Source organism: Gossypium arboreum, chromosome 10, assembly GCF_025698485.1.
Source record: "Gossypium arboreum isolate Shixiya-1 chromosome 10, ASM2569848v2, whole genome shotgun sequence".
In the NCBI taxonomy this organism is placed as follows: domain Eukaryota; kingdom Viridiplantae; phylum Streptophyta; class Magnoliopsida; order Malvales; family Malvaceae; genus Gossypium; species Gossypium arboreum.
The window spans coordinates 107,479,057-107,505,282 of NC_069079.1; the positions used below are offsets into that span (position 1 = coordinate 107,479,057).

A 26,226-nucleotide genomic window follows, 5' to 3' on the forward strand; every position below is an offset into this window, starting at 1 on the left:
TGTGAAAATTTTGTGGGTAAATTATGAAATAAATGAAAAATATATGCTGATATGAGTATTAGAGAAATTCGGCTAGCATGGGTTAGTCCTAAATTGCATTAATTTGTGTTTTTATGAAATAAGGATTAAATTGTAAAAGTTGTGAAACATTAGGGGCAATTGTGTAAAAATACCTTAAAGTGAATTTTGGACTAAATTGAATAGCGAGATAATTAAATAAGCTGATTCTGATTGCATATAGATCAAGAAAAGTGAAACTTGGATCTAGATCGAGGGAAAAACAAAGTTCTGGACTAATCAATCAGTTTAGTTGTTTTTGCATCCGAAGTAAGTTCGTATTAATAAGTATTGTTATAATTATGCCTTCAATGCTTTGATATTACATAAATTGTGTATACGAGACGATAGTCATGTTTGACGACGATTCAGTTAATTAGGCACTTAGCGTGCAAAATTGAGATAGCTTTGATTATATATTTGTACTTAGTGTGCGAGATTGGGATAGCTTCGGCTATATATATACACATTGGCACTTAGTGTGCAAAATTAATACAGCTGTGGCTATTTATTTGGCACTAAGTGTGCGAGTTTTCCGAGTATCCAAAAATATTCCAAATGGTTTAACGGATATGTCAAATATGTGAATGAGTATGAGTTAAATACGGGAAGGTACAGATATGTACATGAACCGAGTAATACACTAAAATGATGAAAAATTAAGGAAATTACATCTAAGTTGATGGATGCAAATGTGGTAGATTGGTGATATATTATGAGATATGTTATATTATGTTTTTGGCTTAATTTGAGTTTATATGATAAGTTGATATAAATGTTATACAAACTTACTAAGCTATAAAGTTTACTTTGTGTATTTCTCTGTGTTTTATAGTGTTTTCAAAGCTAGCTCGGATTCAGGGACTGTCGGAGATCGCTTCACACTATCCAAATATCACTTGGTACTTTTGAAATTAAGTTTTGGGTCATATGGCATGTATAGGGGGACTTTGGTTATTTTGATAAAGGTGGTGCTTATGAAATTAACCATTTGAATTGATTTGTAAATGTCTAAGATCTTGGTTTGTATATTTGGCCATGTGAGTTGGCTTATTTTGGTTGATTTGGCTATGTTTATATGTATACAAATGATCTATGTTGTGTGATTGAGGTTGGTTATGTGATGCTTTTCAATAGTAGGTTTTATAGATGTCAAATGGTTGATAATTGCGAAGCTATGTGCTTGTAAATTGGTGCATGATGATGCATGTTTGGAAAAGTTTAATTAGTTGATTTGAATATGTGAATTTGGTATGTTTTGAATGAGTAAAACATGGGATTATAAGCATGTTAGTTGTTGGTATTGAAATGGTATGTTTTAGCCTTGATTGTGGTTGAATTAGATGCTCAATTATGTTATGTTTGTACCATTTGAATTAGGTGAAGGTGTGCACAAGTTTGGGTGGCAAATTGGCTTGGTAAATAGCCTATTTTTGTCCACACAGGCAGAGACGAGGGCTTGTATCTCAGCCATGTGTGACACACGGTCAGGTTACACTGCCTTGTGTCCTCTGGTGTTGAATTTGAAACCAAGTCAGTATACTCCACATGGCCTCACACACGAGCATGTGACTTGGTCGTAGGCATAAATCAGTATATCCTACAGGTTTAGCATGATCTACCACACGACCTCGCATACGGGCATGTATAGCCATTTTTAAGGTACACGAGTTGGCCACACGGACGTGTGTGTTGGCCGTATGACCTAGGTCAGAGAGTTACACGAGGTCGAACACGGGTTGGACACAGTCATGTGCTCCCATTTTGAATGTCCACACAACTTGTGACACAAGCGTGTCTGTTGGCCGTGTGAGACACACGGAGGGCCACACGGGCGTGTGTCCCTTGTTTTATTCAAAAAAAATTTAAGTGTTGAAAAATTTCCTGAGTTATCGATTTAGTCCCGAACCACCCTGAATGCATGTTTAAGGCCTCGTAGGCTCGTATTAAGGACACAATGATTGGTTGTGAATGAAATTTATATGATTTGTTTAATTGTATATGAAATGTATGTTTGAATGTGTTATAAGTTCAGTAATGCTACATAACCCTATTTCGGTGTTGAATACGGGTGAGGGGTGTTACACCTTTCCTTCCTCCTAATTTAGAATCTCGACCAATGTAGACCACAACTCCTTCACATGACCATACCGGCCACATGAAAAATAAATTGTCTGCAAAAATTCATATTCAACTCGTTGGGTCTCGTCATTGATTAGAACCTGTGACACTAAAGGCTTATCTAGATTGACATAGACGACTATCCTAACAAAATGGCCCCTTGTTCTACTATTAGTATTGAAGTCAAGCTTTGAGACCCTTCCAACCATGTTGCCTGCTTCTCCAAGAATCTTCATTTTATACATATGCCCTGGAGTCCAAGCAATCTGATCCATGCCAAAACTACATTCGAGAAAGGTCATAATGGACTGAATTCCTTGGTCCAAGGTTGAATGGTGAGATGCTGGTCGTAAATGATCCAAGGCCCCTAGAATAAAATCTTCTCAAAATCCTCAATGCAATGGAATTTTGCCAAGAAGTAGTCATTTTCAATATCCATGAGTTGAAATGGCCTGGAGGGTCGCCATAAACTGCAAACTCGATTGTGGAGACCAATATACCTTATGCTCCGTCCTAACAGATTGATTACCATTGTTATCGTCATGTCTTTGATCAAGATTTGTTGGATCCGGTCAAAAAAAGCTATCAACGAAACCCCATCGACTATTGATTTCTTAAAATTTCCTTCCAAAAAATCAAACTCATCATCTCCCGATCCAACCCACCAACCATCGCAACAGATTCAACGACACCTTTTCCCAATAACTTATTCCTCCAAAACTGGGTTGGTACTAGAACTAAATCCACCACCATATCTATAATTGCACCTCCATTCACCTCATTGAATCGTACCTTATTAGTGTTATAGTCTTAAGAAAACGTTTGCCACTGCCTTCTTCAGTCACAACCATAGAAATAAAGAAGTGTATTTGCTAAAACTTCTTTTCAAACTAAGACTGCCACAAAACTCTTCTTTATTGAATCGCAAATTTAAAAATAATAAAATGAAAAAAATTTAGATTTGAACAAACTCCTATAATGTAAAATAGAGATGTCCAATTTCCCATGGATAACTACATATAGGGAAGTCCCACACATCTATTTTTTCTGCCACTTGGCTCATGCCACTTTATGACTAAGAGAGATCTCAGTAATGGACACTACAATATTTCAAATTAAACGTATAGGCATAAATAAAAACTTAATTTCCAAATGATTAAGCATTTAATTTCACTATAGTTCACGCTAATCAAGAAATGGAATCACAGAAAGCTGAAAGAATAAATTGGGAAGCCCACTTCTGCGGCACTTTTTCCTTAGTTTTATCCCTGAGAAATTCCCTTATATCTTTCTTTTTTGATTATGAAATGGACCCTTCAAAAGTGAGGTTAATTAGAGGGTTTCCTCTATCCTAAACTTACTGTATATATAGTTCCCTAGCCCTCTAACCATACATGCAAGCAAAAAAAAAAAACCACAAACTTCTACTTGTTCTTGTGTACTACAAAAAGAATGGCATGTTCAATACATCATCTTAACAAAGTTGCCTCAGAAGGGTTTCCCTTGATAGATGAGCAATATGCCCGGCAGCTAGCCGAGAAGACTCACCGGCGAGCTCCCCTACCGAGAAATCAGGATCATTATCATCATCATCAGAAGTCGGTACCACACCACTATGTTTATCATGGACCTCAAGCTGTCACTGTTGTTCAGCAGCCAGTTACTGGCAGCTATCATCAAATCCAGAACAACCAAAACCATGAAAGATGGTATGTTTGTCAAGTCTCCCAAGCTCCTATATGCGTCAATAAGCAGCAATGATGCAGCTGGGTACTAAGGTGGGATGCTACTTAATGATGTTATAGGGTTTTGTTGATTTATGTAATAGTATTTGGTAGATAGTAGACGTAGAACTCCGTAGCCTGGTTAGTAACACGGCATGTTTTTTTCGTTAGTGTTTCACCAGAGCTTTTAGCAGCTTGAAAATAAGCTACGCTTGTGTAAGATTATGTATCTTGTTTTGCTGCTGAAATCTACATACTTATGTTGATATCTTTCTTCTATTACAAGTTTATGTTTCACTCCCATGTATTCGTAACTTGGTTTTCAATTTCGTTACTTACACACAAACGTTGTATCGAAATTCTGTCACCTATTAAGGCTCACTGAATTAATTAATAGAAGAAACCAATTAAGTTCGATTGCTTCTGAGTTTCATTTTCATTTGGTAATGATTACTATTGAAAAGAATCTAAGAGAACTATTAGAGGAAGACAAAAAGGTGTTGAGAAGCTCACTTTCAACTGAACTAATCCAAATGGAAAGTGAAGAACAAATTTCTAATCAGCAAACAGTGGAAAAACCCTTTTTTTTTTTTTTCAATCTTAACAATGACTTGGGAGTAAAATTATACTATCAGAAAAGACATTACCTTTAAATCAATAAACCAGCAAGGATTTTACTTGTTTGTTTTGTTTGCCTTGTTGGGTATTTTTGTTTCACCAAACTTGTTCACAACATCTTTTCATGTCCAAATAAGTAGTTTCATGTTTAACAAGACGACAATGTGAAGGATAGTATTCCTTGCAGAGGATGCCAACCAGGGTCCCATTCTTACGACTATATAGGACTCCAAGACTAAAATCTTTCGAAATAATGGGAAAAATATCAGCTCTAAAACTATGTTTTTTGTTTGTAATTTTTAAAATTAAAACTGCTTTTTATCTTTTGAAAGCTAAATTTTTAATTTTTGACTTTTGAATATAAACTAAATTATTCATTAATTGTCCTCATTTATATCGGGCATGAAAAGAATAAAAAAAAAATCATCCTCATTTATATCACTAAAGGTAAGTTTCTTTTAGTTTTTCGTTTTTTGAAATTTATGACCAGTAAAGTGATTTTGATATTTAAAATTATTTAAAAACATTTAAAATCTATATTTAATCTATTAGAATATTAATAATGAATTACAATAAAGTGTTCTTATATTTTTATTAAAAATTAAGTTGTTATATTTTTTATTAAAAATTAAGTTGGTATATGTAAATATTATTTAAATACTTAATATTTTACTTTACAATATCATATTGAAAATGAATATTTTATTTTCTTAAAAATACTTTTGATAATAATACTAAATACTTAAATTAAAATTTTCATGATAATATTTGAAAATAGCTAAATTAATCCTAAGTTTTGCAATATTCTAAAGTTGCTATTAATTGATATTATTCGGGATTTGTTCGAAAAGAAGAAGAAAAATGGGAAAAGGAAAATAAAAAATAAAAAATCTGAATAGGGAACAATATATTGGAGTGTGGAAAAGAAATCTATTTTTAATGAGGAATGTTAAAAGTATTAGGAAAGACTGAGGGGATATTACAATTCATTTTGAAAGTGAGACATCATAAAAGAAAATCTCAAATCTAAAAGTAATAGAAGCCGAAAAAATAGATTGTGAAATTAACCAACATTAAATCGAAATGGTTTTCTTTATTAAAATAGAAAGCAAACTCTCATATATAGAATAGTCAATTCATACTGATGCGGTCGTTGAGAGCACCAAAAATAACCTATTCCCTGTAAAATAATGAAAAAAAAATAGTAAAGGGGAAGTAGGGTCGAATCCTCAGGGACCGGATTATACGAATGCTTGTTTCTCGAAATCCTGGGCAGAATTGTGCCCAAGAAAACTTGCGTTCCTAGAAAAAAATAAAAAAACAGAATTTAAGAATTGATTTTGGAAGCGAAAATAAAATAAAAACAGAATTTAAAGTTTATTGAAATTATGATTACGAAAATAATAAAAATAATAAAGAGAGTTTTAAGAGAAAAGAAATTCTTATGGGAAAGTTCCAGCCTCCGGTTGTCTCATTCCGCCTTGGGCTCAATCCTTGGCTTTTGGATGATCCTTCTCGACTCGAGTAAGCCAGTTATAGTGGAAGAGGACGCCTACGACCACCAGCTCCAAAGATTAGACTTACGATTTTTAGGGAACCCGACTCTAGCCAATAATCTATGCTAGATCAACGCTTCTCAATGGCGAATCCACGCCATTTTGTCTCTTTGGCTCGCTAACCTCGACGAGAAGTTAACGAACCGACTATGCAATCCTTCCAATACATACAAAGCGCCACCTTTGCATATGCTGAAAAGCTTACTTCTTAAGGGCCATGGATGAAGCGCCACCAGTAGTCGGAGGAACGATGAATACTTGGCGAGGAGGCTAAGTACTGGATTCTAGGCCTCAAGAACCTTTTTGGGGAAATATTGACAACTTTTGGCTAGAAGGGTTTTAGTGGCTCATGATAATTGTGGGAAAGAAAATAAATAAAAATATGGAAAAAGAAATTTTATTGAAAAGAAATATGAAAGAACAAAAGACTTTTGGGGGAGAGTGTTTACAGAAAAAGATCCTCCAAATAGAGTCACTTCACCCCCTATTTATAGTGCTAGGGAGATAGTCTAATTGAACTTAAATTCTAAAAGATAAATACATTTAATTAAAGATAAACAAAGATAATTAAAATAAAATCCTAAATTTGAATAATCCTAATAATTATCTTAATATTAATTATCCTAATAGAATAAAAGAAAATAGAGTCTTCCAAAATAAAATCTCTTCTATTTGCTTTTAAGTCCTTGTGCCTTCCATGTTCGCACTTTTGGCACCATATTTGTCCCACGTTGCATATTGGCCAATTTAATCTCCAAATTGACGCTTTTTTCCTTGAATTTACTTTTCGCCTCCAATTTAGTCCCTAAAAGATAAAAAGACATAAATAGCTCAAATTAGTAGGCTCAAGCTCAAAATAAACACATGATTAATATATAAAAATACGTCATTTTAGAGTATTATCAAATTCCCCCCTACTTAGCCCATGCTTGCCCTCAAGTATGGTTCCTATCAACTGTGAAAGCTAGATTTTGCCATAAAAGAAATACCACTCCAAAGTTTCATAAAAATTAGTTAAAAACGCATATGAAAAATAAAGAGACCTCTAAGCTTGCTTTAAGTAAAACAGAAAAAGTATTCCAATTATTTCACACAAAATTAAGATCGACTTGAGTTATGCCATTTAGGTAAATTACCAAACCTACTAAGACACCTTAATTATTTCCTCCTTTAGTCCCCGAAGTGCAACTTTATTAGTACTTATTTTTTCTTCTTTTTTTTTTTTTTTTTTTTTTTTTTTTTTAAATTTTATTATTATTTATTTACTTAGGAATATATTAAACCTTTTGACGCTAAGAGAGATGACAACCCAAGCACCCCACCGGTTACTCATTAACATACTCCTAAAATTATTTATTTCCGGTTAGCGGAGTTTTACCCAACACGTCACACAACCTTTTGACGCCAAGTAGAATGACAACCCAAGCACCCTACCCGGTTACTCGATCGATCACGATTTGAGCCATACTCATAACCTCGGCTAGTGGAGTTTTACTTGTCACGTCACACAACCTTTTGACGCGAAGTAGAATGACAACCCAAGCACCCTACCCCGGTTACTCAGTCAGTCACGATTTAAGCTGTACTCATAACCATGGAAAACATTTATTAAAAATTAAACGATATTTAAAATTCTTGAGAACTCAGGAAAGAAAAAAATTTAAGAGTCAAAAATAAGTTTTAATAATCACCTAATAGCCATGAACATTAATTAAGCATGCAATCATTTTTAAGTGTTCACTTTATATTAAACTTGATCAATTTTACGAAAAGCAAGATAGAATTAACCCTATTAATCACAATTATTTTTAGCCTAATAAAAATAAAACAGTGGAGATGGCATCAATTATGGGAAAAATCATAACTTCCTTAGAAGGTAAGAATCATGCATGAAAGTCAAACAACAATATGACAGCAAAAATAGCAGATAATAACAGTAACAACGAAGAATGCCTCCCCCCACTTAAAACACATAGTCCTCGATGTGAAAGTAAAAGGAAAACAAATAGGTGGAGAGAAAAAAAAAAGTTTAGAAAAACTCCCCATGTAGTTACCGTCGGTTGGCGCACACGGTGGAGAAGAAGATGGCGAAGCGGCAAGAGGTGGAGACGGGGTGAGTGATGTGAGCAATGTTTGTTTGGCTTCGGGTTCTCACCGTGGTGGCTAAGAAATCAGCGGTGGGTGGTGGAGGAGAAAGGAGTTGGCGGTTATGGAGAAATTTGGAAAAAAAAAATGTAAGGTTTGGGGGTTTTATTTGCTGAAAAGGGGTGTTTGGCTGCAGGTTTTGGGGATTCTATGGCTGGAATAGGACTGTTTGGCTGCAGAGATATGGCATTCTGGGCTGGAATAGAACTGTTTGATAGCATGGATAGGGTTGTTTTGGTGCACACTTTCTGTCTTTTTTTTTTCTTCGTATTTTCGCTTCATTTCACCTAGATGGAAGAAGAGAAATTTATTAATATTTAGCTAAAATAAAATAAAAAGAAAAGAAAATAATAAATAATAAAAGAAAAAAATAAATAAAAATAAAAAGAAAGACTGGGTTGCCTCCCAACAAGCGCTTGTTTAACGTCGTTAGCTCGACGCCTTGAATGGTTTTATGGTGGTTCTAATTGAATTTTCTCGACCGTGTGGGCCTGGAAATTCTCGTAAAATGGCTTCAGCCGTTGACCATTGACTGTGAACCGTTTTCCTGATTCTTCACTCTCTATTTCAATTGCGCCATTTGTAAATATTTTAGTCACAATAAAAGGTCCTTGCCACCGAGATCGAAGCTTACCTGGGAATAGCTTTAATACGGAGTTATAAAGCAAAACTCTTTGTCCTACTGAGAAATGCTTTTGAACTATATTTTTGTCATGAAACATCTTTGTTTTGTCCTTATAAATTCTAGCATTCTCGTAGGCATCATTGCGAATTTCCTCCAATTCTTGAATGTCCAATTTCCTTGCCTTCCCTGCGGGCTCTAACTCTATGTTACATTGTCGAATAGCCCAATAAGCTTTATGCTCCAACTCTACTGGTAAATGACATGCTTTGCCAAAAACAAGTCGATACGGGGTCATGCCAATTGGTCCCTTATACGCCGTCCGATAGGCCCAAAGCGCGTCATTGAGCCGAAGACTCTAATCCTTACGGTTGGGTCGAACCGTTTTTTCCAAAATTGACTTGATCTCCCTGTTTGAAACCTCTGCTAGGCCGTTCGTTTGGGGATGGTAGGCTGTTGCTATACGATGATGAACCCCATATTTTGATAATAGTGCCTCCATGACCTTGTTGCAAAAGTGGGTACCACGATCATCGATCAAAGCTCGAGGTGTTCCAAACCTAGAAAAATAGTTTGTTTTAGAAACTCCACAACAAGATTAGCATTATCATTGCGAGTAGGCTTTGCTTCTATCCACTTAGAAACATAGTCTCTGCAAGAAGTATATATATCGCTTCCAAACGAAGAAATAAAGGGCCCATGAAATCAATGCCCCATACATCAAAAATCTCACATACATGAATCGGGGATAGGGGCATTTGATTTCGTCTAGTGATATTACCAGATGTTGACATTTATCGCAAGGCTTACGAAGTTAAACGCGTCACGAAGATTGTAGGCCAATATAGCCCACACTCCAATACCTTGTGAGCTGTCCGCTTAGGGCCAAAGTGACCTCCACAAGCTTCTGTGTGACAAAAAGTAAGGATAGAGGTTACCTCAGTTTCTGGAACACATCGTCGTATTATCGATCGAGCAATGTTTCCACAAGTATGGATCGTCCCATATGTAATTCGAAGGCGTCTAAGCTTGTTTTTTACGGATTGAGCAACTCAGTGGGCAGCGATCCCGTGGTTAAGAGATTAACTATGTCTGCATACCACGGATAGTAAGCCTCGGTTGAGAATAAGCTTTCGTCGGGGAACTCATCCTTTATGGGATCATCATCAAATGGAGTTTTTATCCTACTCAAGTGGTCGGCCACCAGGTTTTCACACCCCTTTTTGTCACGAATCTCGATGTCAAATTCTTGGAGCAGTAAAATCCACCTAATGAGCCTTGGCTTTGCTTCCTTCTTTGCGATTAAGTACCTAAGAGCTGCATGGTCAGAAAAAATAATCACCTTAGATCCCAGTAAATATGATCGAAATTTATCTAAAGCAAATACAATAGCTAAAAGTTCTTTTTCTGTGGTTGTGTAGTTGCTTTGTGCAGCATCTAGGGTCTTTGAGGCGTAACAGATGACATGAGGCTCTTTCGCTATCTTTTGTCCCAATACAACTCCCACGCTACGTTCGCTTGCATCGCACATAATTTCAAAGGGATAGTTCCAGTCTGGTGCTTGTACTATAGGGGCGGTTACCAACTTTTGCTTAAGTGTATCAAAAGCCTCCATGCATTTTGAGTCAAACTCAAATTTTTTGTCTTTCTGCAACAGCTCGCACAATGGTTCAGCTATTTTTGAGAAGTTTTTTATAAAACGCTTGTAAAATCCTGCATGACCAAGAAAAGAACGTATCTCTCTAACAGTAGAGGGATATGGCAAAGAATTTATAATGTCAATTTTGGCCTTATCAACCTCAATTCCTTAGATGAGACTATATGACCTAGAATCAAACCTTTGTCTACCATAAAATGACACTTTTCATAGTTCAAGACAAGATTAAATTCTATGCACTGCTCAAAATTATCGTAAGGTTTTCAAGGCATTCAAGAAAACAGTTTCCATACACGGTAAAATCATCCATAAAAACTTCAATAATTTTTCTACATATTCGAAAATATACTCATCATGCATCTCGGAAGGTAGCTGAGTGCGTTGCAAAGTCCAAATGGCATCCTCTCAGATGCAAACGCGTTTAACGGGCATGTAAAAGTGGTATTTTCACGGTCTTACAGCGCAATGAGGATTTGGAAGAAACACGAATATCCATCAAGACAACAAAAGTGAGTTTTACCACTAAACGTTCAAGCATTTGATCTATAAAAGGAAGAGGAAATGATCTTTTCTAGTATAAGCGTTCAACTTCCTATAATCGTCTGAGACACACGCCACCGTTCGCTTTTCGGACCGGTACTAAGTCGCCTCAAGATATTTTTCTTTCTTCGTCACGCCTTTTCTTGGGCACGACTTGTACGGACTTACCCATCTTTGTCAGAAATGGGGAAAATGATGTCAGCATCCAGCAGCTTAATTATTTCTTTTTTCACCACCTCCATCATATTCGGGTTTAAGCGTCTTTGTGCCTCTCTCCTTGGTTTCGTGTTCTCCTCCAAGTAAATCTTGTGGGTGCATATCAAAGGGCTTATCCCCTTCAAGTCAGCAATGGTCCAGCCAATCGCCTCCTTATGACTCTTTAGTACCTGGATCAAACTTTCCTCCTCGGGTTTAGAGAGTTTATTTGAAATTATAATTGGTAAGGTATTACCTTTTCCTAAAAATGCATACTTGTGATGCGCGAGAAGTGGTTTCAATTCCAAATCTGGAGCCTGCACAACAAAAGGTAGAAGTTTAGTTTCTGATGGTGATAATAATGTCTTAACAAATTCATAATCATCATATCTATATTCAGATTCGTCTTTATAAGTTGACTCAAAAGTCTCGTCCACTAATGAGTCAATCAGGTCGACGCGGTTTATGCTCAAGATTTCGCTTGGATGGCTAATGGCATCGTAAACATTGAATTTCACGATCTCCCCATCAAATTCCATCGTAAGAGTGCCGCTTCGAACATCGATCTTGGTGCTAGCAGTACTAAGGAAGGGTCGGCCCAACAGGAGGTCTGAAGATCCAGCAGTGTTGTCCTCCTCCATCTTAATTACGTAGAAATCTGCAGGGAAAATAAGTTCATTAACTTTTACCAAGACGTCCTCGAGGACTCCTTCGGGATGCACAATAGACACATCGCCAATTGAATAATAACACTGTCTTTGTCAAAACCCGCGTTAAGTGATTCATAAATAGAATAAGGCATTACATTTATTGAGGCCCCTAGATCACACATAGCCTTCTTAATTCCCAAATGGCCAATTTTGCATGGAATAGCGAACATACCCCTATCTTTGCATTTAACCGGCATTTTTCGCTGTAGAACTGCGGAAACATTCTCACCAACACTTACCTTTTCATTGCCTGTTAGTTTTCGTTTGTTGGTGCAAAGTTCTTTGAGGAACTTGGCATACCGCGGAATCTGTCTAATGGCATCTAACAGTGGTAAGTTGATCTCAACATTCCTGAATGTTTCAGGATCTCTTTGTCTTCCTTACTTTTTCGACACTAATTTAATCGTCCTGGGAATGGAGGTTGGATTTTCGGCAGTGGGGGTTTCGCTCGGATTTGTTCGTCGTTTCCTGGAGTTTCCTGGGCGATTTCTTGACCAAGATTCTTGCCAGGAACTGGTTCCAGGATCTTTCCACTTCGTAACGTTACTGCATTTGCATTCTGCCTCGGGTTTGGTTCTGTTTGTGATGGCAGTTTCCCTTGAGAGTTTAATTTCTCAATTGATGTGGTCAACTCCCTTATGGATGTTTCAGTTTTCTGCTGAAAACCCTTCATTTCTCTTTGGAAATTGAGAGTTTGCTGTTGAAAATCAAGGACATTAGTTGCTAATTTATTGACCAAAGTTTCTAAAGAATTACCTGAATCTTGCGACTGTTGTGGGGCCCGATTTTGGTATGGCTGGTTATATCGTGGATTAGCCCCATAACTAAAATTAGGGTGGTCCCTCCATCCTGGGTTGTAGGTATTGGCGTAAGGGTCGTATCGTCTTTGTGGTGGCCCAGGAAAATTTCCCACAGCATCTAAATGGGCCATAAAATCGTCACACAGACTAGGGTACGCATCAGTCGTATGTTCAGGTGTAGCACATATTCCACATACTCGGGCTGGTTTCGATTTTTCTGTAACAAGGGAATTCACAATATTAGTAAGTCTATCAAGTCTATCTTCAATGGTAGAATTACTTAGCTGGTGAACCCTTCTAGGGGGTTCAGGATTGGCTCGAAATTGCTGGGAATTCGCAGCCATTGTGGAGATTAAGTCTCTTGCTTGTTGTGGAGTCATGTTGACTAACGCTCCTCCACTCGCGGCATCTACCATATTCATCTCCATGGGTTTCAAGCCTTCATAAAAGTACTGGAGCAAAGACTGTTCCGTTATACCGTGTTGTGGGCAACTTGCACACAACTTCTTAAATCGCTCCCAATAGTCGTATAGAGTCTCTGCGTCTTTTTGCCTTATGCCCACGATTTCTCTTCTTAACTCAGCCGCTCGTGATGCAGGGAAAAACCTGTTAAGAAATAAACGAGATAGATCATTAAGTTGTAATGGATCCGGAGGTAAATAAAATAACCATTCCTAGTGATCCAGAGGTAAATAAAATAACCATTCCTAGTGAATCGGCTAGGGAAAAAGGAAAGCGCAATTTAATTTGATCTCGTTACCCCCGAGGTTTCATACTCAAACAAACCATATGGAATTCTTTTAAATGCTTATGGGGTTTTCATTTTGTAACCCACGGAAAGTTGGCGAGAGTGAATCAAGCGACTTTAATTCAAAATCGGTATCCATAGTAGGATACGCGATGCATAGTGGCGGTTGTTCATCGGCGCTTGCCGATTGTCGAATTGTCTCGAGCCATAAGTTGAGGTGTTAAATTAGGGTTTTCGTCAACCCTAGTGTTCAGCACTTCTTTAGGGGAATCGACTTCTTCTTCTTTACTTTCTAACGTTTGAGTAGGGTTTTCGTTAACCCTAGATTCTACTTGTCGTCGATTCTAATTTCGGCGGTGGATTGCTTTGAGTTCCAACCACCACCGATCGCTTTTCCTTAGTTTTGTTTCCTTCGATTAGCTTTGCAGATCTTTTCGATTTCGAGTCGAACGCAAGAGTACCTGGAGCAGATCTGGTCATAGAAAACAAAGAAAAACAATATTAGTATGTTGCCGGTCCCCGGCAACGACGCCAAAATTTGATGCGGTCGTTGAGAGCACCAAAAATAACCTATTCCCTGTAAAATAATGAAAAAGAAATAGTAAAGGGGAAGTAGGGTCGAATCCTCAGGGACCGGATTATACGAATGCTTGTTTCTCGAAATCCTGGGCAGAATTGTGCCCAAGAAAACCTGCGTTCCTAGAAAAAAATAAAAAAACAGAATTTAAGAATTGATTTTGAAGCGAAAATAAAATAAAAACAGAATTTAAATTTTATTGAAATTATGATTACAAAATAATAAAAATAATAAAGAGAGTTTTAAGAAAAAGAAATTCTTATGGGAAAGTTCCACCTCGATTGTCTCATTCCGCCTTGGGCTCAATCCTTGGCTTTTGGATGATCCTTCTCGACTCGAGTAAGCCGTTATAGTGGAAGAGGACGCCACGACCACCAGCTCCAAAGATTAGACTTACGATTTTAGGGAACTCGACTCTAGCCAAGAATCTATGCTAGATCAACGCTTCTCAATGGCGAATCCCCGCCATTTTGTCTCTTTGGCTCGCCAACCTCTGACGCAGTAAGTTAACGAACCGACTATGCAATCCTTCCAATACATACAAAGCGGCCGCCTTTGCATATGCTGAAAAGCTTACTTCTTAAGGGCCATGGACAGAAGCGTCAGCCCGTAGTGCGGAGAAACGATGAATACTTGGCAAGAAGGCTAAGTACGGATTCTAGGCCTCAAGAACCTTTTTTGGGGAAATATTGACAACTTTTGGCTAGAAGGGTTTTAGTGGCTCATGATAATTGTGGGAAAGAAAATAAATAAAAATATGGAAAAAGAAATTTTATTGAAAAGAAATATGAAAGAACAAAAGACTTTTGGGGGAGAGTGTTTACAGAAAAAGATCCTCCAAATAGAGTCACTTCACCCCCTATTTATAGTGCTAGGGAGATAGTCTAATTGAACTTAAATTCTAAAAAGATAAATACATTTAATTAAAGATAAACAAAGATAATTAAAATAAAATCCTAAATTTGAATAATCCTAATAATTATCTTAATATTAATTATCCTAATAGAATAAAAGAAAATAGAGTCTTCCAAAATAAAATCTCTTCTATTTGCTTTTAAGTCCTTGTGCCTTCCATGTTCGCACTTTTGGCACCATATTTGTCCCACGTTGCATATTGGCCCATTTAATCTCCAAATTGACGCTTTTTTCCTTGAATTTACTTTTCGCCTCCAATTTAGTCCCTAAAAGATAAAAAGACATAAATAGCTCAAATTAGTAGGCTCAAGCTCAAAATAAACACATGATTAATATATAAAAATACGTCATTTTAGAGTATTATCACATACTCTTCTCATACTTATCTAAAACTTCCCCATCTCAGATAGCTTTATCTTCATTAGAAATTTTGCCTTTTGGCTACTTTAAAAGCATCAATATATTACATGTTTTTTTTTTCTTCAGATTTTTAAAGACATCTAAGTTGGTATTTAAAACTTATTTGGATTGCCACGTAAGACTGTCGTTTGGGAAATAACAAAGTTTAACGGTAGAGTGACTACTTAGTAACAAAACGATAATGTAAGTGACTAAAACGTAACATTTCAAACATAAGTGACTACTAAAATATAATTTGAGACAAATAAAAGTTACTACTTTTGTAGTTTACCCTAAAAAGAATTTATTTTCTTTGAAATTTAATTTTCCATTAGGTTACTTTCTCATAAGCATGATAATATGATTCTCATGATAAAAGATGAGAGAGCAAAGGTTGAAAAGTTAAAAGATATTAAAGCTAAAATTAACCCTATTTAGAAAATACATACAATATAAATTTAAAATAATTTTGTTTTCAATTAAAATTATAAATTAAAACAAAAATTTTAAAAATTATCAATTATTAAATATTTAATTCAAAGATTTGTTATTAATAAAGTTTATTATAAAATATTAATGACATAATATTATTTTTATTTACTAAAGACAAATTCGTAAATTATGTCATAATCTAATTTTTTAAAATTTTAATCAATAATTTTAATATATATTAAATATTATAAAATAACTTTCCCAATAATCATATTCCAAAAGAATTACATTCTGCTGACCATTTCTTTCAACTTTAAAGATTCTAGCCAGTTTAAAGTTTCTCAAATCTAAAATTTTCACCACAACCTTTGCTGCTGGTCCATCAAGAAAAGGAGAAAATAAATATGTGAAAGAATTTTTAAATGGAATCCTTGGACCTCTATATTATTCCAAACGAAATTGGAAGCATATACACAAGAGATTTCTGCCATAAATTCATAATTTTATTTTATTTTCATTTATCTTTTGCATAATATCATTATATAAGTGTTAATTGAATTATAGGTAGAGTGTTGAACAATTTGTGTTTAAGCTTTAAATTAACATTAATAAAGATGAGCAAAACTTAATTTAATTTGAATTTTTTTTAAAAATTTGAGTTCTTTTATCAATTATTTTGAGTTAATCAAATTGATTATTCAACTTGAAATTCATTTTTGTCAAGAAGAAAAATGTAATTCAATTTTCAAGTTAGATTTGAGTTGATTTTTACGACTCGAATAACTCAAATAAAAAATTGGTGTAAAATCCTTTAGGTCCTTTTAAATTTCAAAATGAACAAATTGATCTCTTTTAAAAAAATTACAAAACTCAAAATAAGCTGAAAAAATCAAAACATTTAATTAAAATTTCCAAAATTTTATAAATAAATTCAAATTTTTTTATGAAAGTATATAAAATATTAATTTTTAAAAAATTCTCAAATGATAAATTTAAGGTCTTCAACAAGTAATTTATCAAATCAAATTTATTATACTAAATTATCTTGTTTACTTCTCCTTATTTAACGTTATAACTTGTTTGAAACCATGATTTGAGTCAAAATTTGAATTTGAATTTGAATTTGAATTTGAAAATTTAAAATATTTTTTGATAACAAATAAAGAATTGGATTTAAATTTGTGCAATTTCATAATAATTAAATTTTAGATTTTAAAATTCATTTTAAAATTTGTAAATTTCAAAATCCAAGATTGATTAAATTTTTACTCTCTTTCAAAAACCCAAAGAATAAATAATTAGTTGTATTTTTAATATATCATTAATAAAGTTTCATGCATTTAATTTAATATAATATAAATTTTCAAAATTTTTATTTATAAAATAATTGTTATAATTTGAATTTATAACCCTAAATTTTAATTTATACTTAAGTCTATTTATTTAGGTACAAATCAAATTATATAATACAATTCAAGTGTAAATGAAGTATGAATGACTTATATAAATAATGCTATAAAGTTTATAATTATTTTTAATTTTCAACCCAAAACTTTATAAAAATATAAAAATAGAAAGTTACGTATGTTGGTCAAGGCATAATTAAGAAAAAAAAACTTTGAAAGAATATACAAAAGTGATAAGTTCTATCATAAAAAGAAAAGTTAATTTTTTCATTCAAAATCAGGGTTTTTAAAGTTGAATTGGTAGTCGAGCTGATTTGGTTATTGGCCAGGTCGGTTTGATTAAATAAATAACTAAAATTTCATAAAATATTAAAAATAAAAATAAATTGCAATTCAACCGTTTTAATTGATTTTTTGTCCCATTCAACTGATTCGTACTAATTCCTGGGTCAACCAGTCTAGCTCGATTCAAACAACCATATTTTAAATCCTCCTAAATAATTAAATTTTAAAAATGTCTTTTAAGACGTAAAATTAATTGAAATCCAAATCTAAATTTGAATTATCCAAACAATAGATTTGGATTAATTCAAAATCTTAAATTTCAAATACTTTAATTCTCAAATATAGAATTTTGAAACCCAATCTAAATTCAAATTTCAGTTCCCAAACCTTAGCTTAAATAGTTTTTAAATATATATGGTCTCAAATTTATGTGTTTTAAAATAAAATCTAATCATATTATCAAGGTTTAAATATGACTTGCTAAATTTTTTAAAAAATTTAACTTAAAATGGATTTATTTATCTTGAACTTCATTCCATTGGATCAAATTTGAAAATTTTCCTAATCAAATTAAAATGATAAAACAAGACACGTCGACTCAATTAGCTTAAAATTCTTCCATTCAAATCCATGGAATGCTCACTCTCAAATACTAGTCTTGAATTTGATGTTTAGATAAGCATTGACATCTCTATATTTGTTATTTTTGTTGATGTGACATATATATGGATTATTATGTGAATGACATGTCAGCATTTAATTAATTTGTTAAATTTTAAAAAATGAAAATAATTTTTGTATAATTTTAATTATTTTTAATTTTTAAAGTAATCTTTGTAATTTTTGAATTTTAAAATTAAAAATTAATTAATGCTAACGTCATATCTACATGTCGATCCACATATATACCACGTCAGTAAAGTTAAAAAAAAAAGTTAACATCTTTATTTATTTTGAGGTGATTTGACAAAAAAATTACAAGTTTAAAAGTTAAAAAAGATAAAAATAAATAAACGAACCATCATCTCACAAAATAAAATGTGATTTATTAATTTCTAATGGTTTTGCTAGAAAAGGAATATTTTCCACACTGGTCCTACATATTAACACTTGTAAACTTTATGTAAAATAATAATTGTGTCTTGAAACGTTATCATATAAATAAATCTGTCGAAAGTAACACCTTATTATAGGACAAGTCCGATTTGATTTAAAAAACCTCGATAAAAAAATTAAATTTTGAATTAAATAATTCGAGTTAATCGAGTTATTTAGATCAATGCGAATAAAAAATTAAATTTTTTAGTTTAACTTGAATATAAATTACACAATTCAAGTTATCTGAAAATCCGAATAAAACAAGGTAAAACTATTTCGTTTTGATAAATGTTTACTAACTTCTAAAAATCAAAACCATTAAACTAAAATGTAAAACTACATCGTTTTGATAAACGTTTACCCATTAAGTTAAAAGGAAAGACAATTCTATTGTTTATATAGTTAAATAATCTTGTACTTGTCTACTAGTTAAATAATCAGTTCATATAAGCGCAACATTGATTATAAATAATGGGATTCGTTAACTCGAATCGACTTGATTCAAAAATTTTTGACTCGATTCAATTCGATTCGATTCAAAAAGATTTCAAATTGAGTTCGGTTACAAAAATAGGATTCATCAACTCGATTAATTTGAAATTTTTTTACTCGATTTGACGACTTGACTGAATGTTCACCCTATCTTATGATGCCTTTTTTATTAGAGTAAAAAGAGAGAAAATTCAACTCAAAATAGATTTTTTTTTTCTGTAAAAGAAGAAAAGTAAAAGGAGTCGAGAAATTTTTTTTTTACTCTATTTTTGTAATATCCAATTTGAAGAAAATTGAGATGAAAGTAAAAATGTTATAATTTGTAAAATATCATTTAAGTCCTTTATATATTTTATTAGGTGGTTCTTCCTTTTCTTTTCTTTTTTTTTTAATTTTGTATTCAACTATTCAATTCACGTTTACTTATAAAGTACATCTTACATACATGGCACAACACTTGATACAAAATAAGCACTCTTTGTTTCTTATGAATAGAGTGGCATCCGCCCAAACAAGTTTCAAAAATCCAATAGCTAAGGATTTACACGTAAAGAAACAATGGTAGGTAACATTTAATGCTTGGTAAGTTTAAATAGAATTTACTATACTTACCTTGGTTATAGGTGAACATGTTAAATTCCAAGTGAGCTAAGCACAAAATCTAGCTAAACAAAGCACCTAACATTACAAGGCAATGTAAGCATAGGTAAGCATATATGCTCATGTGTCAAATATCATAACCACAACAAAAAAAAAATCATGAAATCGTATCATTTCTTATATGATAATATAACACCCCAAACCCGACCTAGACGTTATGGCATATCTGGAATGTTACAAAGTAGGGTTAAGAATCCAACCTTATCATGTTAAAAACCCCGTATACTTTGTTATTTGAAAAGTCCACTTATTCAAAAACATGTTATTATATTTTTGAAAATTGAGTTTATTTTCTCAAAAATGATTGTTCGTATAAAACGGTTGTTTTTTTAAACATTTTGTCGAATGTTGCAGGAAAATTCAAAAGCAAATCCAAATCCAAAATTAAAACCAAATAGTCCAGAGAGTTTCAAAATTAAAAAACTCTCAAATTAGACCAGAAATTTAAATAAACATGTTATGAAAATGAAGTTTACGGATGTGTGGTCACCACTGACCTTCATCGCACCAACCTGCCTAAGCCTGAGGATTACCTGAATAGATCAGAAAAACAAAGAGTGGATTTTTAAGAAAACTCAGTGTGTAACTCTACGGAAACATAAATTTAGACTCTATCGCATAGCAGAGCAGATACAAACATAATTTCTTACAGAATCAGATAATCCTACCCCCATCCTCTACACACCAACTCCGACCATCCCAACACACCACGTGGGGTATAAAACACCCACCCAGCCCTACACACCACATAATGTCCGAACGACACTTATCAAAATAAATTGACCTAAGAAACAACATTCCAACGACTATTTTAGCAATTAATTTATGAATTCAATATGACTAAACCGAACAGTGCACGAACTTACCACCAACGAATACAATCACACACGAATTAGACCGTTGGAGCGTAATCCTTTGCTTCACAACCTTCTCCTAAACGCAGAACCCACTAATTAATGGCTACAAATTAACATCACTAGCATCATATAATTCTAAACTCTAAAGATAAGCAAAGCTCTACTTACCAAGCAGAATAAAGAACCCAAAAAATCCAAGTTGCAACGATTGAATGGATGATTCACGAATAGAATCAAAAGAAGAAAGAAAAGAAATTTTGCAGGGAAAGGGGAAAAAGATTTTGGGGAACAAAAACAAAATAAAATAAAATAAATAGAATAAAAATAACATCATATCCCAACTTCCCCCACCAAAACCGATCCACTACACTCATCCAACTACCTCAGAATTCTAACTCTATATAACTTCTACTACTCAACTTACACACATCACAGAAGTAAAATAACATCATTCACTTACACGGGGGCTCGAACACGGAACTTTAGGGCAAGCTCACATTATACCACTTGAACCCGCAAGCTCATTCTGATATGAGTTGACCAAAAATATAACATAAGTCAACCCACAACAGATAAATCTAGGACCAAAAGTAGCAGAATTTTTCAAAAGTGTGACTTAAACCCAAAACCTCAAACACACAATCAGAACACTTAGCCACTAAAAGAGATACATACTTTGTGAAAGAATTCAAAAAAAAATAAGTTAAATAAATTAGGGTGTTACAACTCTACCCCCTAAAAGAAATTTCAACCTCGAAGTGTAACAGCTCGTTTTTAGTCAAATCGAAACAGTGGTTTCGGGACCACAAATCTGAAATTGAAATATTTATTTTATTATTTTTTTAAGGTCTATAGCATGAATATACGATTTTGGGAAAATTTCGTGAAGAAATTTTATCGTTTGGTTGGTTAATTCGGTAAAAATGACTAAATCGTGTAAAGTGTAAAAGTGAAGTTCTATTAGCTAAAAGTATCTATTAGCTATAGAACCTTAAATTTAAGGTCTTTATGTTGTAAATGGACCATTATTAAGGTAATTGGAAATTAATAGACATGAAATGGATGATATAAATGTTTCATTATTAAGGATAATTTGGTAATTTGTCAAATAAGGTTAATTAAATAAAACAAAACAAAAATCTATTTCATTCTCTTCATCCTTAGCTGAATTTTACAAGCTTGGTATCCATTGTTAGGGCTTTTCAATCGGCCAAGCTCTCATTGTCTATTAAGGTACGGTTTTCGTCCCGTTTTTAATGATTTTTATGTTTTTAAGATTGTTGCAACTAGTACTAACTAGCCCAGGGACTATTTTGCAAAATATTTAAAGATTTTAAAAGTTAATATTGATGAATATGTATGATTTTTGATGATTGATGATAGATTTTGAATGGTTGTTGATAGTTAAACAAGTTTTGTTAAGTGATTTTGGGTGAAAGTGCAAAATAGGGATTAAATTGAGAAATGTGTAAAATTAGTTGTTAAAATGTGAAATAAATGAAAAATATGGGCTGATAGGGGCACAATAGTAATTCTTCTATCATGGGTCTATTGTGAATTTCATTAATTTGTGATTTTATGAAATAAGGACTAAATTGTGAAAAATGTGAAATATGTGGGGGAAAAGTGTAAATGTGTTTTAAAGTGTGTTTTGGACTAAATTGAATGAATAGATGATTAAATAAGTTAATTTTAAATATATTTAGATCAAGAAAGGAGAAACATAGACTTGGATCGGGGAAAAGATAAAGTACTCGATTAATCGACAATTTTATCGTTTTTGAATCGAGATAAGTTCGTATGTTATAATTTCATTTCAAAGGTATTCTATATGCTTTGCTATAGCATAAATTGTGATTATGTGACTTCGAACAAGTTTGGGAATGATTCAACGATAATTTGACAGTTGGAAGCCCAGTTGAACCTTAAGAATAGTTTAGGATGTAGGTGACATATCATTAGGGATACTTTGAGTTGGCTTCGGGACATGATATAGCACTTCGGGTGCGAGATAAACTGATTTGGATTTGGGCTATGCATATCGATTGATTTGGCTTCGGGCCATGATATCAATATTTCAGATAAGTTACCTTGATTTTGTTTCGGCCCATGGTATAGGTACTTATCGTATGAGACTTTTTAAGTATCCGACTTCTATTCCGAATGGTTTAACGGGTAAATGAAAGATGAGAAAGTATATGAGGTTGGTATGAGATAATACATATATGTGTATAAACTATTTTAGTATTGAATCGAAGAAATGAGAATGGAAGTATATGGTTTTGTGAATGAGCATTTGAAAGGTTTGATAGTTAAGGAAAGCTACATTGATGTATTCAAACTATTGGTTTATGTTTATGTGACTGCATAGAGTTTATTTCATACGAGCTTACTAAGCTTTATAGCTTACATTGTTTATTTTTCCTATGTTTCATAGTATTATCAAAACTAGCTTGTAGTCAGGGACCGTCAGAGATCGCATCACACTATCCACATATCTTTTGGTACCTATGAACTTGGTATTTTAATTATATGGAATGTATAGGAACTTCGGTCATTTTGGTTATGTTTTGGTATTGATTTTGGACAAATGAATTGGCTTGTATATGTACATGTTTTGGTTTGTATATATAACCATATGAGTTAGCTTATGATGGTGAATTTGATGATGTATATAAGTGTGCAAATGACTTTTGTTTTGATTTGGTAAATGACCTATATTATGTGATTAAACTTGGATTCATGATGCTTGTTGTGAATAGGTAAATTGAATGTCAATAGATGATGATTTGTGAATTGGTATGCTATTGAAATTAGACCAAATAATGCATATTTGAGTTTAGTTAAAATGATGTTGAAGTAATTGGTATTTGGTATGTTTTGAATGAGTAAAATATGAGTTTATAAGCATGTTGGTTGTTAGTATTGGAAATGGTATGAATTATCCTTGATTTGGTGCCATTTTGGTTGTGTAGGTATATGCACATTTGGGTGGCTAATTGGCTTAGTAAATAGCCTATTTTTGTCCACACGGGCGTGTGTCTGAACCGTGTGTGACACACAGTTATGTTACACAGCCGTGTGTCCCCTGGTGTTGAAATCAAAATGAAGTCAGTATGCTTCACACGGCCTCATACACGGGTGTGTAACCTAGTCATATGGCATAAGTAGTATACCCTACAGGTTTGGCACGGCCTAGCACACGGTCTGGCACACGGACGTGTGTGGCCATTTTTAGGGCACACGGGCATGTGTGTTGGCTTTGTAACCCAAGTCAGAAAGTTACAAGGGTTGGGACACGGCCATGTGCTCCTATTTTGAATGTCCAGACGGCCTGTGACACAAATGTGTCTAGTGGCCGTGTGTTTGGCCACATGGGCGTGTATCACCTATTTTGAGAAAAACTTTCTAAGTTTCGTAAAAAATTTTATAGGTTACCGAGTTAGTCTCAAACCACTCCCAAATCATGTTTAGGGCCTCGTAGGCTCGTATTAGGGAAAATTGATTGAGATTGAATGATGAATAGTTGAATTGAGAAAATGTATGCTAAATGAAATGTTTAATTGTATAGTAAGTCTGGTAATGCTCCGTAACCCTATTCCGGCATTGAATACGTGTGAGAGGTGTTACACAAAATTTACTTGATTCAAACATATGCGAATATTGTTTATGAATCGAGTCATCAAGTTCCCACGTGGCTTCTTCAGTGCCATGGTTCCGCCATAGAATCTTAACTAACGGAATAAACTTCTTTCTCAAAATTTTCACACCTCGATCTAGAACCTAATCTAGTTCCTCCTTAAATGTCAAATCTGGTCTAACCTCAATATCCTCAACAGCAACAACATAAGATGGGTCAGACTAATACCATCTCAACATAGAGACGTGAAACATGTCATGGATACCGTCTAGCTTTTGAGGTAACTCTAACTGATAAGAAACAGGTCTCACGCAGTTCAAAATTCGATACAGCCCAATAAACTTAGGGCTCAACTTGCTCTTATGTCCAAACCACATAATCTTCTTCCACGAATACACCTTAAGGAAGATGAAATCACCCACAGAGTACTCAATGTCTCTCCTTTTTAGATCTGCATAAGGCTTCTGTCTATCAGAAGCTGCCTTAAGATGATCCCGAATCAATCTGACTTTGTCTTCAGTCTCGGAAACCATCTTAGGACTCAAAACTCATCGTTCACCCAACTCAGTCCAACACAATGGAGTACGACACTTATGACCATACAAGGCCTCGTAAGGCACCATCTAAATGCTAGACAGGAAACTATTATTATAGGCGAACTCAGCTAATGACAGAAAAGCCTCTCAACTACCTCAAAAATAAATCACACAACTCCAAAGTATATCCTCCAGTATCGAATCACCTTCTCAGACTGACCATCTGTCTGAGGATGGAACGCAGTACTGAAGTTCAATCTTGAACCTAGAGCCTCATAAAGCTTTCTCAAGAACCGAGAACTAAAACGAAGATCTCTATCCAAAATTATCAAAACCGAAACCCTATGAAGTCTCACAATCTCAAAAATGTACAACTTGGCAAACTTCTTAGTAGGTAGACTTGGTCAACCGATCCATTATGACCCAAACAAAATCCTTCTTAGTAGGTGTTAAAGGCAACCCACTAACGAAGTCAATAGTAACACGTTCCCATTTCTATAAGGGAATATTAACGAGTTGAAGCAAACCCGAAGGCAATTGAAGTTTAGCCTTAACTTGTTGGAACATCAAACAATGAGAAACAAAATCTGTTACCTTTCGTTTCAAACCCAGCCACCAATACAGCTCACAAAGATCTTGATACATCTTATTCCTATCAGGATGCATAACATATGGACTACTATGCGCTTCTCTCAAAATCAACTGTTTCAAATCAGAGTCATTCAGTACACAAACTCGTCCCTAGAAACACAGAACCCCATCACTATTTGGCCTAAAATCAGACGTACTACCATCTTCTATCTGATGGAATCGTAAAACTAAAGATTCATCCCCTAACTGTTTATCTCAAATCTGATCAATCCAAGTCGGTTTAACTTGCAACTCAGCTAGTAGACTCCCATCATCAAATAGACTTAGGCGGGCAAACATCACTCTCAAATCAGATATTACTCTACAACTAAGAGCATCAGCCACCATGTTTGCCTTACCAAGATGATACTCTGCAGTCGTAATCCTTGAACATCTCAATCCATTTACTCTACTTAAGCTTCAACTCCTTTTGAGTAAAAAGGTACTTAAGGCTCTTGTGATAGGTGTAGATGACACACCTCTCACCATATAGATAGTGCCTCTAAATCTTTAAGGCAAAAACTACGGCAGCCAACTCAAGATCGTGCATCAGATAATTCCCTTCGTGTAACTTAAGCTATTGGGACGTATAAGCCACAACCATACCATCTTGCATCAGAACACATCCCAAACCAACATGTGACGTACCACTATATACCACGAACTCCTTACTAGATTCAAGTTGTATCAAAATAGAAACCTGAGTCAAAACAAATTTGAGCTTCTCAAAGCTCGATTGCTGCTAACCAATCTAGACAAAAGGAGTGTTCTTATGCAAAAGCTTTATTAGAGGAGCTGCAATTAAC

At 34.1% G+C, this 26,226-nt stretch overlaps 1 protein-coding gene and 1 pseudogene across 1 annotated transcript; both read right to left on the bottom strand.

Moving 5' to 3' along the window:
• Nucleotides 1–8,673: 8,673 nt before the first annotated feature.
• LOC128282115 (uncharacterized) lies at nucleotides 8,674–11,212 on the bottom strand (annotated as a pseudogene).
• A 13,745-nt stretch (nucleotides 11,213–24,957) lies between these two features.
• LOC128282117 (uncharacterized) lies at nucleotides 24,958–25,768 on the bottom strand. Its single transcript, XM_053020301.1, has 4 exons — nucleotides 25,667–25,768; nucleotides 25,385–25,531; nucleotides 25,200–25,285; nucleotides 24,958–25,090 (listed from the first exon to the last, which is right to left on the bottom strand). Exons 1-4 carry the CDS (start codon nucleotides 25,766–25,768, stop codon nucleotides 24,958–24,960), a joined length of 468 nt encoding a protein of 155 aa, XP_052876261.1.
• Between the last annotated feature and the right edge of the window lie 458 nt (nucleotides 25,769–26,226).

What these genes read in the sequence shown, in the direction of transcription:
- LOC128282117 (XM_053020301.1), bottom strand. Translation starts at nt 25,768, where the DNA reads ATGGTGGCTGATGCTCTTAGTTGTAGAGTAATATCTGATTTGAGAGTG. An exon ending in GGCTGGGTTTGAAACGAAAG is followed by an intron (nt 25,286 to 25,384) that starts GTAACAGATTTT and finishes ATTCCCTTATAG; the next exon opens with AAATGGGAACGTGTTACTAT. An exon ending in GTTTGGGTCATAATGGATCG is followed by an intron (nt 25,091 to 25,199) that starts GTTGACCAAGTC and finishes TCTTCGTTTTAG; the next exon opens with TTCTCGGTTCTTGAGAAAGC.